We start from the raw sequence: 15,606 nt of genomic DNA, 5'->3' as shown, positions 1-15,606 counted from the left end.
CCATGACGCTCATACTTACCACCTCCTTCCCCCAGAAAACAAACCCCTCTTTCATATGAGACTGTTATTCCTTCTCCTGACTCCTACTTCCATGAAAGCATCCCAATGAGTTCCTTAATATTCCAATCAGTTGGTCTACAATCTAGCAGATTCTCCTACGGCAAAGTAAATTCTTATTCAAGCCAATTTGATATTTAAACATTTCTTTCATGGATTACTAGATTAGAGACCTCATTCTCTGAGGATTCTCTTCCTTCCAATAGTTTTTTTTCCCCTGTGCTATTCAAAACTGCTGGAGATAGTTCTATTAATAAGTTCTTCTCAGTACAAATTCTCCTGACAACTCATCTTCTCTGTAACCCTATGTTGAATATGGAATTCCTATTCTGAAGAAACTATAAGCATATGTCATCTTTTGCTTAAAATACACTTCCACAGTTGGATAAAAGCTGTATCTTATCCTTTCAAATACTGTCTGCTACAGTAGGGCAATTGCTGTTGATAGCCTGCCATTAACAGTTATTGTGTATATAGAATTATTTTAAATTTAGAAAAACATGTTTGTTATCACTGACACTTCCCTCTATAACCCTTCATCATGAATTTGTCTGTCAAAGAAACTACCTGTTCAATTGCACAGTTTATTTATCATTTAGGACAACAGGAAACTAATAGCCATTCAGGAACCCTCAGACACTAATTTAAAATAGAGCAGTCCCTTTCAAAATATAGGTGTACAAAAAGACTTTCAGATCTAAAGCTTGCAAGTCCAGATTCGAGAAGGTAAAGATAAAATCCTGACTTTCTTTTCCTAAGATACCTATTTCACTAGTGCTTCACAGTGCTGTGAGCTTCTCTGAATGAAAGGAAAACTGCACACTCACTACTTGGAAATATTATCATTAAGTGGAGCATTAAGAATCTATATCTAGCACCATCTTCTAGACACCCCTGGCTGACAGGTTTCAAGAACTTTAGACTTATATTTTCTTACCTAGTTCAGTAACCTGTCGATCAAAAGGACAACGAACTGCTCTGCCATGAAGGGGAAGCCGGGTAAGACAGTCATGGCAGACAGTATGCCCGCACAAAAGCAGCCGGGGAACTTTGTCACCTTGCAAAGAAAATACATCTTCACAGACTCCACATTCAAGAACCTAAAATTTAAGAAGAGTCCATATTTGTTTATGAGCTGATAAAAAAGCAAACTTCATATAGTAAGCCATTTGACAGTTTATTTTACAGAAGCTCCTGCAATCACACCAGATAGGCTGACTCATTGATTTTGCTTCATACACACAAATAATGATCATATAAATGATATTTAAAAAAATAAAGAGATAGATGGGAACAGAATATTTTAACTCTTCAGCATCCCACCTGATCACCACTAGTTCTTGCCTGCTTCATTTAATGCACTGCCACAAGAAAAGCTCACTGGTCAAGCAACACAACTAAGTAAGCAGAAATGCCCTTGCAGGACAAGAAACCGGAGGGCAAGACCCTGCCAAAGCAGGCTATCAGCCGGTGGAGAAAGCTTTCATTCATAGCTGATGCACATAAAAAGGTCAGTCATACCAAGTCAGCCATTTATGAAGCTACAAATGCAGCATCGAGGTTAACGGGAACAAACAGCAGGGGATGGGAGCGTCTTAAACCGCTAAAGAAAAGTGAAATTGATCGTCATTTAGGAAAAAAAAAAAAAAAAAGAAACCACCCGACAATCCATAATGCGACACCACTTTGGGGAGCCCAGGCGTTGGTGTTCCCCGAGACAGCTCCCGCCCCGAGGCCGCCAGCCCCCCTCAGGCCGAGGCCTCCCGCCCGACAGCCGCTCCGAAGCACCCCATGGCAGCGCGGCGAGGCGGGGAAAGGCCCTCCAGGGCGGCCGCCGGGCCGCCTCCTGCCCCGGAGACCCCTCGCTCCCGCGCCACCCCTTCGCACCGCTGAGGCAGCGACGGCGCGACCGCGGCCGCCACAGCCCGCCCCGCCGCGGGAGGGGGCCAAGGGCCAAGCGGCCCGTCTCACCTTCACCGCAGCACCAGCTGGGCCGCGGCCGCTGCCGCCGGACCCCCGGCCGCCGTCCAGCCCGGCACCGGCCCCGACCTTGTTTACCACTGGTGCTGCCATCTTGGGGCGGGCGGAGCAGAACGGACACCTGCAGGAAGGATCCGGCGGCCGCCCTCAGGCGCCGCCCGCGAGGCGCATGCGCTTCCCCTGCCGGGCCGAGCCGGGCCGGGCCGCGCCCGCCTCCATCGCCTTGCACCGGAGAACCGCGATCCGTGCCGCGCCGTGCCGCCCTGCAGCTGCGCGGCGCACAAAGGAGAAGACGGCAGCCCCTCTCAGGGCGCCCACCCGCCCGGCTGCCGGGGAGAGGGAAGCGGTGCATTCTGGGGGCTGTAGTTCGGCGCCAGTGCCGTGCCGCGGCGGTGGCGCGTTGCATCCTGGGACGGCTGTTTCCGGGTTCGGCCGCATTTACCGCGGCCGGGCTTTGGTTGCAGGTTCATCCCGTCTCCGCCGGCCGAGCGTATTCTGTCAGCCGACAGCGGTCCGCCCTGCCGGAGGGGTGAAGGGAGGCTGGCGACATGGATGTTAACCAGCCCAAGCAGGAGCACTTGCTGGCTCTGAAAGGTATCGACAGTGCGGCCCGCCGCTCCCTCCTCGCCCGCCCTGCTAGGCCGCTCTTGCAGCGGCTGTAGCGCCCGGGCCCGCCTCTGCACGGCCCTGAGCCTGGCCTTGCCCCGGGCCCGGTCCTGAGGGATGAGGCAGGCCGGGCCTGGGGGAGAGGCGGGTCGCTGCGGCCGGGCCCAGGCGGGGCGGGCTCCGGGTTGTGAAACACCGTCTCCATTCTGGAGGCGAGGCTGGTTGTTCTCTCCCTTGTAGAAGAAGGTCGAGTAGGGCGGGAGGTGTCCCGGGGCCAAAGGAGGCGGTGTGTGTGTCTGTGATATGCGTGTCCGTCTGTGTGTGCGAGCTGGTGCAGGTGACAGGGTCCTGCACATGGGTGTGCACCTTGCGTGATGGCGCCGTCGAGGCTGTTCGAGGTATTTCCATTTGTCACAGGGCGTTCAGCAGTTACAGGACAATATTTTCTGAAATCTTCCTTTCCAGTTTCTTGCTGTCTCTCTTATTTGTTCATTTCCCCCCCCCCAACTTTTAATGGGTTTTGCCCCTTTAACCTCATGCTTAATGCACAGCTTGCCTCCTTGATTCGGACATCACAAATAGTGAAAATAAAAATGTGTACATCTCTCACATACCTTAAAGAATTAATGCAGAAATCAAGAGAGCCCTGTAAAGAATTTGATCATCTCTGCTGGCACTTGGGTACTAGTAAGTCAGCCATTGAAACCCTGAAAAGCCTGATTCCACTTTCACCTTATTTCAGTCAACAGTTGTAATGTTTACCTTTTTTTTTTTTTTTTTTCTAACCCTGCTTGTTCATAAAACACATGCTGCTAGTTATGTAGGAGTAATAAATAGTTGGTTAAAATCTCAGTTCAAGCATTCTAAATCATTGAGGCCGCTCAGGTCGATAAAGTAGTGCACGTGTGTAGATGACTTCAGAGCCTGTCTTGTACGCATTTACTAGATTTACAACACTTCTGGAGAGGGTTTTTAATGGTGTCTGCATGTCACAGTAAAATCTGTTCAAGATAGTTCAAAGATCAATAAGGCCTTTTCTGTATATGTAAACACACAAAACAAAGCAAAACCGCATAGAACATGAAACATCAGCTGACATTACAAATGCATTTTGATATTGATTCAAAGCAAAAAGTTTTATGATGGGTCATTTTTCTTTTGTAAGAAACCAATATAATCTGTGGGCTCATGTTGAATTTGGTGCAGTGTCCAGGCTGTAAGAAGACAAAAAAGTGAAAAAAGAAGTAAAAAAGGTACCAGAGTTTCTTTGCATTGTGACTGTTTTAAATAAAATTTGACTGTGTAATGATTAAGCAATCCTAGATTTTATTGATTTTTATTTTTTTTTGTATCACTGTGTATTGCTGGTCTCTGGCAGGGAACCTGAAATCATTGCATGCTTGTTACAGGGGAGAAACAGGAGAGCAGGAATGTGCATGTTTATGTTTCATAGTAGTGTTTGTAGTTCTCCTTCCTGTCCCCATTCCCATTTAATATAATCTTTGTATGGAAGAAAGCAATGATGAGTACAAGTATGAAGTCCTTAAGGACGTAATGAGTCTTTTAGTTATTCTGAAATTCTAATAAATTAAGTCATTATCAGGTCCTTAATGACTAAAAGGGTGGCTGCATGTATTGCTCAGAAGCTCTGAGACTAAAACCAGATATGTAGTTCTGATATGAAATGGAATCAGATTACTTTAATTTGCCTTTAATTTCCTTTTTAACTTGTGACTTTAAAACCTGATATGTTGGTCAATACTATTTCAGGAAGGGTTTTTGTAACACGTGTGTTTTCTAGTTGCTTTATATGCCCTGGTTGAAGTGTAGGAGGAAAGCACTTTTTTAAAAAACAGATTTGTCTGGTAAATTGAAGAAAAAAAAAAAGGCGGCAGTAATTGTATGCCTTTTAATATGCATCACAGCCATATAGCAAGAACAATGGCAGATATGAGATGGGGACAGTAAAAGAATACCCTTGGCCTGGACAATGTTAAGTAAACTGTGCATACAGATAATGTTTAGTGTCCTGAAGTTACACTGGTAATGATGGAAAACAGTCAGAAATGGTCAGCCTTGATAAAGTAGACTTCTGATGCATATTTTGCTTCTCTTTACTACGTGTTGCTTTTTTGTAAAATATCCTAGCAGTGTTTTTCTTAATATGGTAGTATCTTATTTTTTTTATAACACTTCTGCTTTAGGTCCTGTTTTCCACTGATCTTTGCAGCATGGGGCAAGGAAAGTCTTGTAAATAAGATGTTTCAGTCTAGATTTGAGTATCCTGATCAAGAGGCTGTTCATATTCTTAAGAATAACTGGATTCCTCCTGTGCAAGCATGGAAGTAATCTTGCATTATCGACCACATCAGAGAGATCTAATAAAACTGCAGAAATTTGCAGAAGCAGCAGTGAAAGAGTTTCCCATTCGTCACTTACCAAGATTTGCACCCTGGTTTCCAAATGACTTATACAGACTTACCCTCAAGCCAAAAAAGCGGCCACCTGTTATTTCTTGTGAGGAAGCAGAAGAATTGAAACAGCTTTCTACGCCTTCAGAATACGTTACAGGATCTCCTGATTATGACTGCACAAAAAATCTCCTTGAGTTTCAGTCTAACATGAAATATGGGCAGACTTTAATCCAAGCACAAACTGTTCACAGGCCAATCAACCTGGAGAATCAAGGAGAATCACCATGTAATGGAAAACAAAAATTGAAAAGGTCTTGGAGTGTCTCTCTGCCTAACCCTAAGCTTAAAGAAAAGATTCTTCCTTTATCTCAAGAACTGCAAAATAATTTGGAAAGACTAAAACTGCATGCATTTTATAGAGCAAAGTGGGCAATTGAACAATCTAATTGTAATAATCAGAATTTGGAGGACATCTGGATAAAATTGAATAGACTCATCAGGCAGAATGAATTACCATATTGCAATGCTACTTTCCAAAGATCTGTAGGACAGATATGGATTTTCTGTGATATATTATACTGTGAATATGTTAGAAATATTCTTAGGGAAAAGCTAAGCCTTACTGATAAAATGAATTTGCTTGTCCATAAATTCGGAATTATATTTAGTTTATAACTGTAAAATAGAAGTTTATAATTGTATGGTAATAAAATCGCTGTCTGAAGTACTAGAGCCTTTAAATAGTTTAGAATATACAAACTTTAGAACAATTTATAAAATTATGAGCAAAAAATCTACTTAGTATTACTTTGCTAGAGTTTTTTAACTATAATATGTTTAACTTTGTTTTGCCCAGAGACTTATGAATGGTTCTATTAAGGTTAGTAAGTTTCTGTTTGGCTTAGTACTGCATTTCATAGCTTTTTTTTTCTACCTCAGTAGTCAAAAGGGAAAAAATGAAAATAAAAATTCCAGGCTACTATTGCAAGCTGTATCAGACAATAAAACTTGCTTTCAGTGAAGCAAAGTACATCCTCACTATGCTTCTTTGAAACTAGGGGAAGGAAAAATATTTTAAAGTGAGTATATAAGGATCTGTATATGCAGGATCTTATAGACTGCTGTAAGGATCTGTAATTATTTTTGATACTGAGATTTTCAAGACCTGATTATTTCCTGAAAGTAGTGTGTGGATTTTTTAAATGAAGGCATAGCCCTTGCATGAAAAACATACTTACTTTCTATTGCATGTCTATGCTGTCTTAGTAATGTTATCTGTATTTTCCCAGAAATATTAATGAAAGTTTCAGTGGAAGCAGTGTGCTGAAAAATAATGAACAACTTAGTATTTGCTGCTTTATTACTTTAGTAGTAAGATTTCTTTTCCCCTGGTGTTTTTGGCCTTCTGTCTCTAATTGTATTGGGGAACAAGGAAGCACTAACTTCCAGCTACAGGTCAGGAAATTAAGAAATCATATTTCTATCTGTAAATTTCTGTTGTCACTATGGAAGGTCTCTGAGGATTTGAATGTGTTTTATGGTGATAAAAGGCTGAGTTCAGCATGACTTCTTGTCACCTGAGAGAATAAAGTGTTCCAAGGTCATGCTGTCCCTGCTCAGTGCAATGTTTGGAAGGTCAGTAGAGCAGTTAAACTGGGGTTGGTATGACTGCAAGGGTATGTATTTCTCTTAGGCACTCTGAATAATTCCAGATTTGCTGTAGCTGGAGGTCATGGTCTGTGGCATCTGAAAAAGAGGAAAAATTAGTCACTGGTATTTGTGGATTGTTAGAGTATCATTAACACTGTTACACTTATGTGTACTTTTATTTGATCAGAGATCTGCATGTGTAAATAAACTAAATAAAATCCCCTTGGAACCTTACTTATATTCTTCTTTTGATGACATCCTTGTGTTGGAATAAGTATATTTTAATATAGGCATTACATATCTTTTTGTAGTTTAAAGTTAAGGATATTGCTCCATTTAGATAATTGACATGCATTTCTAAACTTTGACTGAATGTTAAAGGGGTTTTGTGTTGACATTTGGGATGTTTGTGACACTTGTAATATTACCACTCAGCAAAATTGATGTAAAATGCTTTCTAGAATAACTGACAGTCATTACTAGTTTCAAAGCTTATATCGCCAAGCTGTTTCATTGAAATGGTTTTTCTGAGCTTAACACTAACAGTAACAAAGTTTTTGTGCATCAGCATTTTAAAAAATATAATTGAGTGTAGCATGATTTGAGTTTTATTTAATGTTGGCTTTTGTGGCTAGGATTTTAAAAGAAAAGAGATCAGAGGTTGTCCTGCAAAGATACAATATTTTCTAATGCTAATTTAGTAGTCCTGTAAATATAAAAACCGACATATATTAATTTACTTGTGTTTTGACTCCATTCCATGATTTACTTATTTTCTTAAATGTGACTAAACTTGATCTGTAACTGTTCCTTTAGAAACAGTCAGCACGTACTACTTTATATGGGCTTACTGCACAGTTGAATAAAATTAGGTAACTGCAAGTAATGCAGTCCCACTGTATTTATTTAATATACTGGCAAAAGAGCTAAACAAACATCTTACTAAACAGGAGACGGGTGTCACTGTTCAGTGGTAGCTGTCAGCTTTCTGCTGCTTTGGGTTGGCTTGTGTGCAAATAATGTGTGCACTGCTAGCTGTGAGCACCTCAGCTGTGTCATGCAATAAAAAGTGAACACCACATTTGGTGTCTCTACAGAATTACTAGTCCTGCATATCACCAACGTACAAGCTGAAATCCAGACTTTCATTTTGAACCGTTGCAGAAATACTTAGTTCATATGCATATATAATTCAGTATTTATCTTTTTCATTTTCAGTGTTGAATCTGCTTCTCCATTTACTCTGTTTTGTATATTTTGGGGCTTTTTATTGACCTCATGGTTCTAAGCCTTCAGAGGTCATGTTTTTCAACTTTTCACGATAACAAAAATAATGTATGAGCTTTATTTATGTGAAAAGTGAGATACGTTTTTGTCAACACTAACTTGCATAGGTCTGCTGTACTGTAGTGTAAGTTCTTGTGAACCAACACAGTCCACTACACCCAAATATATATCAAAATAACTGAATGTTTTACACAACTGGAAATAGTGAATGCTTACCAGACATATAAGATGTTCAAAAGTACAATGAAGATAAAAGGACAATACATACATCAGTGCAAGAATGTTGATTAACTTCCTGCAAGAGAAATGCTTCTAGTTTCTTTTTTTGGTTTTAATTTTCAGAAATTACATGGGTTTATTAAGTTTTGAAGGAAAACAAATCAGTGATTTTTGCATGTTCAGATCAACACTTAAGGCTACAAATGCTTAATTTTGTTTCGTGCGAATGCTTTCATGAGAAGCTATATGCAAGATTAGGGCCATTGATTTATATGAATAGGAAGGGATTATTTTAAGAAGCAACATCTTAAATCCATCATACAAATAAAAATAATATCATTTTGAGTATTCTGAGTTAAAATAGCCTTTGAAAATACTGCTTTCTTGAAGTAGATGTTTTTTTAATAGCAAGATCACAATGATTTTGATTTTGTCGGTATGGATAAAATATTTGTGTGTGTGTGTTCCTGAGGTGTTTGTGATGGTTTTGCTGGCTTGAGTTTAAAGTTTGTGACTAATAGAAAAAGTGGCTGTATAGGTAATGTAGGCTTTTAGACTTGTAACTTTATCTTGTGTATATTTTGGAGAGTAGGGTGTAAATGCAATTCCTTATAGCCTGGATTTTGACTGAAAGGGTCTGTATTAGTCATCATGTCCCACACTAGAGAAACCAGGATCACAGAACAGGTGCTTAGCCTAGAAGAGTCCACAAAAAAATGAAACTGGTACACTTCTGAAGGCCACAAAGTACTCAACACTATAAAAGGTATAAGACCTTTAGCACATAAGATTGAAAGCAGTAGATGTTAATGTACATCGGGAATAAAGCAAGAGGGAACAATGGCATCTCCGGTGCTCTTGGATTTGAGTAGTGGGCCTTCTTTTATGTTGAAAAAGGCCATGTGATCCAAAAAGTTGTTACCCTTTTTCAGGGTAAGATTTGGTGGTTGAGGGTATTTTGGTGGAAGGAGAGCAAGAAAAATTATACTTAAAAAAAAAAAAAATTAAAAATACTTGTTTCATTGTCTTATGGTTTATTTTCTGATTTTTGCAGTGATGAGGCTAACCAAACCTACTTTATTCACTAATGTTCCGGTGACTTGTGAAGAAAGAGATTTGCCAGGTATGTCTTTTCTACTGATTGATTATGTATGTGTTACCAGGTTTATGCAATGTGAGCATCTGAGGCTTAGACGTCCAAGGAGTCTTAGATAAGGTGGTAATCTGAAACTGTGATATATTTTGTGTTCGGTAATAGCTATAGGAAAATACCAAGGTGCCCTCTGACCACGGACCTACAGCTTTGAAAGCTTGGTGATTATATTGCAAACATGTGGCATCGAAGTCTGAGCAATTAACACACAAGATGGAAGAGAAATGTGTAATTGTAGAAAGTTTGATGTTACTGTCTTCTTTATGTGGAGAAAATACCCTGGTAATTAGAACCAAGACGTGAATGTTCTATGGAAAATTATTTTGCCAGAATCACTGCTTTTGAATTGTGTTATGCTTGGTGTACGGTCATAAATTGGAAATGCTTGGGTTGTCCCCCAGTAATATCTGCAGTCTAGAAGTCGAGTGCAAGAAAGAGGCAAAGGAAAGATTCAAGAAAAAATGATCCTGTAGAAATACAAAGCAATCGGGGAAAGAAAGTATGGTGGGTTGATTAGTTCTGTCATGTAATGTGCTTTACTCAGGCAGAATTTCCTGTAAAGTTTAATGTTAATTTGAGCAATACATTTGGGATTGTGCCCTTCAGTGCATATACTGAATGATTTATTGGAAACAAATGCCTAGAAGTAAGCTATAATTTATAGACAGGCCTATAGATATGTATTTCATCCCTAAACAAGTTGTTTGTAAAATTAGCATGTCTAAAATAAATTGTACCTAAATAAATTATTAAGTCTTGTAACTGAAATGTAGACAAAGCTTTAGACTTAGGAAATATTTAGATACTAGCAATTTGGTATTTCTACAGGTAATCTATTTAACCAGCTAATGAAAGATGATCCTTCTACTGTAAAGGGAGCAGAAAATTTGATGCTAGGAGAAATGCTGACCTTGCCTCAAAATTTTGGGTAAGAATGGATTATTGTATCTGTAACGTGCAAGTAACTTAACAGTAATGAGTTTATTACTTTTCTTTTGGAATATCATTGTTATGCAGTGAGCTGTTCAATCGTTTTAAAAATTATCTCTGTCTTGATTTATAATGTGACAAAATATATGAATGGGTGCTGCCTGATATTCCTTTTCTGTAGCCTGACTCTGAAGGTAAAAAAGGATTGCAAGTTGGAAGAAATTTGCAGTTATAGGCAAATTTCTAAGGTATCACACTACTATAAACCAGATCTTATACTAACAGAGTTTACTACAGTGATTTTTTGTGGGTAGTATAAGCCACTTCCTTATTCTTCTGAGATTTTTATCTGGAAGAAGACTGATTTGTTTGTTCTCTTTTGAAGTTGTTTGTCTTAGAACGATAACATTTAGAAGTACGATGTGAAAATGTCAGTGTAGGTTTACAATTTGATCTGGCAAACGTGTGTGCGTGCATGTGTGTATGTATATTTTTTAATTAGAAATTACCAGGGTTTCAATGAAATATTCAGGGTTTTTTTATAAATAACTGTTACTGAACATTTTTTTTTTTTTAACACAGAAATATATTTCTGGGAGAGACTTTTTCCAGTTACATTAGTGTACACAATGATAGCAATCAAGTTGTCAAGGACATACTGGTGAAGGTATGTGAAGATAAATCTGCTCACTGGATTTATAAAAAAAATAAAATGTTGAGTATGTTTTCTTACAATATCTTGTATGTTTAATTCTAATATGTGGACTTCAAGAAATATCTGTCACTTCTTCCAATCCAGAAAATATACCTGGAAATCGGAAACAACAAGCCATAAAAATAGAAATAGATACACATCTTTAAAGATTAAAATGGGAAACTAGGATTGTATGAAAAAAATGGATAAGTTATTAAGCTTCTCTGGACAATTGGTGTAGCAAAACTTCCATGGCTAAAAAATTAGTGTTATATTTGCCCACTTGCACTTTCAACAAGGTCATCAAAGCAAGTCTCTGTAAGACATGTATTGACTTGTATTTTGCTTATACTTTGGTTGACTTCTTTTCTAGTGTATAATTTCTTTTGTATTTTCTGCTGACCAAATAACATGTTGAGAATAGAAATTCCAGAATTCATTGTGGAACTCAATATAAAAAGTAAATAGAGATTTTATAAGCTGCATATTAAAGGTTTGGACCACTTAGATATATATTTTAGAACTTGTACCTTTGACAAGTATTTCATAATCTTAACAAATCTTAATTATATGCATAAAAGCATGTAGGGTATAAAATGCTCAGTGGAACCTAGTACTTTATAACATAGGTTATTTTTCCTTAGATTGCTTTAAGCAGCTGCAGTTCTAACCAGTGCTTTGTTTTTCTGTCCCCAGGCTGATCTTCAGACAAGTTCTCAGCGCTTGAACCTTTCAGCTTCTAGTGCTGCAGTGGCAGAACTTAAACCTGACTGTTGCATTGATGACGTGATCCATCATGAAGTAAAGGAGATAGGAACACACATGTAAGGTTTAAATTTTCCATGATTAAATGAGCTTAAACGAAACTGCAGCATGTGCATGCTGTTGTGTTGCTGCTTTGATGTAGGCACAAGATTTAAAGTAATTCAAGATTATTTTTTTTTAATTGTTTCTTTCAGCTTAGTTTGTGCAGTAAGTTACACTACGCAGACAGGAGAGAAGATGTACTTCAGAAAGTTCTTCAAATTTCAGGTATTGCAAAAAGTAGTCTACTCTACTTTTAATAAGTAAAGGAGTCTGGAAAACCCATTTTAAAACATTTGATACTTCAAAAGTGCTTTTACATACTAAAAATCTGTTTGAGTTTCTAAAGTGAACCGATAAAAACCTGTCGCTTCAAACTTCACATGAACTGATGGTTTCTAATGACCATGCAGTTAAACATTTCAGAAGTAATAAGTATTACATCTTGTAATTTTTATTCCTTTATTGAGAAAAAAACCCTTACTCTTTAAAAAAACCTTTTTTTAGCAGTCAGCCTTATGATTATTTTTAAACAAGTATTGTTCATTCTGACTTTTTTTAGTTTAGTTTAGATTGTGAAATTCTGATTTCTCTTTTAGTGTGTGTAACAATTTTTAAAATTGGAACTTAGTGGCTTGGTTTTTTAAAGGGAACTAAGCAAAGAAGTCTAAAGAGTTACATCTGACTAATACACACAGAAGTAACTGATAGATTTGAAACCTTTTGTTCCACTGCACAAAATTAAGGCTTGAGGAAAGTAGGAAATTACTGTTACCTGTGAACTGGTTCTGGCAGGAAAGAGTCTATTTAAGCTGTGTATGTAGTAGGTGCTTATTTTTTAGAGAAGTATGCTGAGACTTGGATAATTTTGGGCTCTTTCCCACAGAGTGGAGGATTAGGTGACATGCTTCACTGAGCACATTTTTAGACACTGTCAGAGTGTCTGGCAATACAGGAGCATTATATAATTGAGACCTGTATCTTTTGCAAGTTGCAGGTGATTTCATTTTGCTCTTTTCTCGAATTCTATCTAGATACTTAAGAAAAAAAGCAGTTCAGTCTTTAGAAGACTAAACTGCCATGTGCTATAGACAAAGAACACCCAAGTGCTGTTAGTACTTGTGAGCGTTGAAATGGCAGGTATTGATTAGTCAACGGTGTTTCCAGACAACCCTAGGGAAAAAATTCCCATATCAATTTTCATGTTACTCTCCTGTGAACCCAGAAACTCTGCAGCATTTCTTCATCTTTACTGAAGCTGATTTTTATCTTCAAGTGTTTTGTCTTGCTGTCCTTGTGAAATAGTTTTCCTTTAAATTTGTCCATTCTTGCGCCCCAGGAGTATTCTGTCCCTCTGTCCCCTCTAGGTTTTACCTGATCACTAACGTATGCATCTGCAGGCTTCCAGTTCTCATCTCTTTCCTCCCTACCCTTGTTCTTGCCAGAGCCTTGTTCAAGATGTTGATTTGTCTCCTTTAGGTTTGATATGGAAACTTACTTGTGTACATTTTTCAGGGGTCTAAACGCATATTATAATTTCTGTGTTTTTTAACTGAATCTAACACATGCAACTTCAATGGCAAAACAGCTGAGGCCAGCTATCTGTCAAATTTGAAAGCTCTTCCTTCAAAGAGTGAAACATAAGAGCTTCTTAAAGTATGTATACGTTTTAACACTATTCTATGAATACCCTCTGATTCATTATGAGAAAAACACTTCACTGAGCAATTTTGGTTGTTACTTTTAAAATTTGATGTGGAGACACCAGCTAGAAAATCTGAGAATAAACAAAAACAAACGTTACAGAAAACTCTATAATGCCTTTACGATGGGAATTGACGGCTGGCAGCAGTCTGGGTGCCACCAGCGATTTTGTAACAAAATCCCATTTTCTCTTTGACAGGTTCTCAACTTCTTCACTTAGGTTTTCTAGGCTCTTTTAAAGTGAACTGGTGTTAAATTTGGTTTTAAACAGATTCTTTTTCAACCATTCTAGGCAGTTTAATATGGATCAATAGCACCTTTCTGTTCTAAAGCTTTCTCTGAGTAATTAACACAGTTATGTTTATATGGAGAAGGAATGAACCTTTCTAGGGTTTGCGTGGTTTTTTGTTGTGTGTTTGGTTTTTTTTTTTAGGGGGGGGACTGAAACTTAGAATAATTATTTGATTTTTACTGAAATGCCACTTGAAATTTACTGGAATGAATGGAAAGACTATCAGAAAGAGAGCAATACCATTAGCATTTAGGGAAACTAATAAGCTTACTGAAGCAAAATATTTGGCAGAAAAAATCCACTCAAATAACAAGCACCTAAATTAAAATTTTGGCTTTTTTCCTAACTAGAGAGAGATAGTTATAAGAACTTGAAAGATTTGAATGTTATGCCTGTTACAGTGCAAAAATCTCTGTGAAGACTAATATGGAATTCTTCAGGGCTAAAAAATTTGCTCACAGCTTGGAACTTCAGGGTTGTCTCAGGATGCAGTACACACAGGTAAAGTTTCCCTGTGTAAAGGGAAATAAGTGTCTTCAGCAAGATAATTTAAATCTGTTTCCTTACAAGTATAATAAAAGATTATTTCTTCCAGTTACATCAGTGTATATCCCTTTCATATTTGAATGTGTTAACTCTAGAGGCTTTATGCACAAAATTCAAGCACTTAAGAACCAACACTTTATTCACCTTCTATATCATCAAATTGTTTTCTCTTGCTGATTTAATCTTGTGCAATTAAAATTATTTATTGGCTTTTTAATTTCTTGTAACAGTTGCATTTTCAAGAAGGAAGTGAAGCCTAGTAATGCTTTGCTGCTTAAGCTAATCACATGAATAGTTCTCTATTTCATTTATTTTTAGAGAAGCCCTCAGCAACTTCTGTTTGCTGCAGAACACTGAAGGACTTGTAAATTATTATATGGTTCTTCCTCACTCCTGAAAGCAAATGTGGACCACTTCAGGATACAAGATGGATGTAATGTTGTTTTAAAGACTTAGATCTGCTTAGTGCACTGGATTTGTCTGTTTTCTACATCTAAGCAGTGGCCTCTCACGAAGTATTTTTTTTTTCCGAGAAAACTGCTTAGTAGAAAAGCAGTCCAGTATGCAAATAAGAAGCAGCAAGTATGTACTCTGAATTGTGAGGTTTTAGCTGAGTTGATTGTATCATATATTCCATTATACACCTGTTCTGTGTAAGATCAAAAAGAAAAATAACACTTTCGTGAAGATCCTAGCACTTATAAGCAGCTTATGCTGAAGTTGTTAGAGTAATCAATTGTCAATCTGCCTTTTTTCCATTGCATTCAGGTTCTTAAACCACTAGATGTGAAAACCAAATTCTACAATGCTGAGGTAAGTGAGAGCTGTGTGTATCTGGGTTTGTTTTGGTGTGCTGGGTTTATTACTTGATATTAGGTTGTTAGATTAATTTCAAAGAGCTTGTTAAGTGTACATCTTTCTGAGAAAGATGATCAGTTCTAAAGGGAAAAAATTAGGTGGTGGGCTTATGTCATTTAGTTTAAAAATAGATATACTTTTGATGAAGGGGGGAAAGAGAAGGTAACTAAAGCAGACAGACCTTAATGCAATTGACTGACAATTTTGCGTATTTTCTGCTTTCCTGTGAACTCAAATACTTTCAGTTATTGCTTGTATTTCTAGATGATAGAGTACTTACTGTAAGCAAATTAATCATTCACAAAGCATGATAATTTACCAGACTGGGGAAATTTGCCTTTAAATTATTGAACAGAGGGGTTGTATTTAAATTGGGGAAATTTAAATTCAAATTGGGGAAACTTAAGTTTAA

General features: G+C 38.0%; 4 protein-coding genes across 8 annotated transcripts in view; 2 read left to right on the top strand and 2 right to left on the bottom strand.

Annotated features, from left to right (window-relative positions):
- Window positions 1-2,233, bottom strand: part of TRIM23 (tripartite motif containing 23) — a 26,622-nt gene extending 24,389 nt beyond the window's left edge. Inside the window, exons 1-2 of one of the 2 annotated variants that reach the window (XM_075078861.1) lie at window positions 2,029-2,233; window positions 995-1,157 (exon numbers count right to left, since the gene is read on the bottom strand). In XM_075078861.1, the coding sequence (XP_074934962.1) occupies window positions 995-1,157; window positions 2,029-2,130 (265 nt within the window). In that variant the 5' untranslated portion in view covers window positions 2,131-2,233. Of the gene's footprint in view, window positions 1-994; window positions 1,158-1,578; window positions 1,661-2,028 lie in introns of those variants that run through there. The other variant, XM_075078862.1, reaches the window with a different exon arrangement.
- The window catches only part of CENPK (centromere protein K), a 550,311-nt gene that overhangs the window by 69,091 nt on the left and 465,614 nt on the right, over window positions 1-15,606 (bottom strand). The gene's annotated exons all lie outside the window — the stretch shown is intronic.
- TRAPPC13 (trafficking protein particle complex subunit 13) overlaps window positions 2,223-15,606 on the top strand; it is a 25,692-nt gene continuing 12,308 nt past the window's right edge. For all 4 annotated transcript variants that reach the window (XM_075078868.1, XM_075078867.1, XM_075078866.1 and 1 more), the window contains exons 1-7: window positions 2,223-2,631; window positions 9,268-9,336; window positions 10,195-10,294; window positions 10,879-10,963; window positions 11,687-11,814; window positions 11,950-12,022; window positions 15,105-15,149. In XM_075078868.1, coding sequence (XP_074934969.1) covers window positions 2,586-2,631; window positions 9,268-9,336; window positions 10,195-10,294; window positions 10,879-10,963; window positions 11,687-11,814; window positions 11,950-12,022; window positions 15,105-15,149 — 546 coding nt within the window. In that variant the 5' untranslated portion in view covers window positions 2,223-2,585. The remainder of the gene's footprint in view (window positions 2,632-9,267; window positions 9,337-10,194; window positions 10,295-10,878; window positions 10,964-11,686; window positions 11,815-11,949; window positions 12,023-15,104; window positions 15,150-15,606) is intronic.
- On the top strand, window positions 4,852-6,928 carry SHLD3 (shieldin complex subunit 3). The gene has a single exon (XM_075078879.1). It carries the CDS (start codon window positions 4,983-4,985, stop codon window positions 5,730-5,732), a length of 750 nt encoding a protein of 249 aa, XP_074934980.1. The 5' UTR covers window positions 4,852-4,982; the 3' UTR covers window positions 5,733-6,928.

This window comes from Phalacrocorax aristotelis, chromosome Z (assembly GCF_949628215.1).
Source record: "Phalacrocorax aristotelis chromosome Z, bGulAri2.1, whole genome shotgun sequence".
NCBI classification, from domain to species: Eukaryota; Metazoa; Chordata; class Aves; order Suliformes; family Phalacrocoracidae; genus Phalacrocorax; species Phalacrocorax aristotelis.
This window is presented reverse-complemented; position numbering and strand designations above follow the sequence as displayed.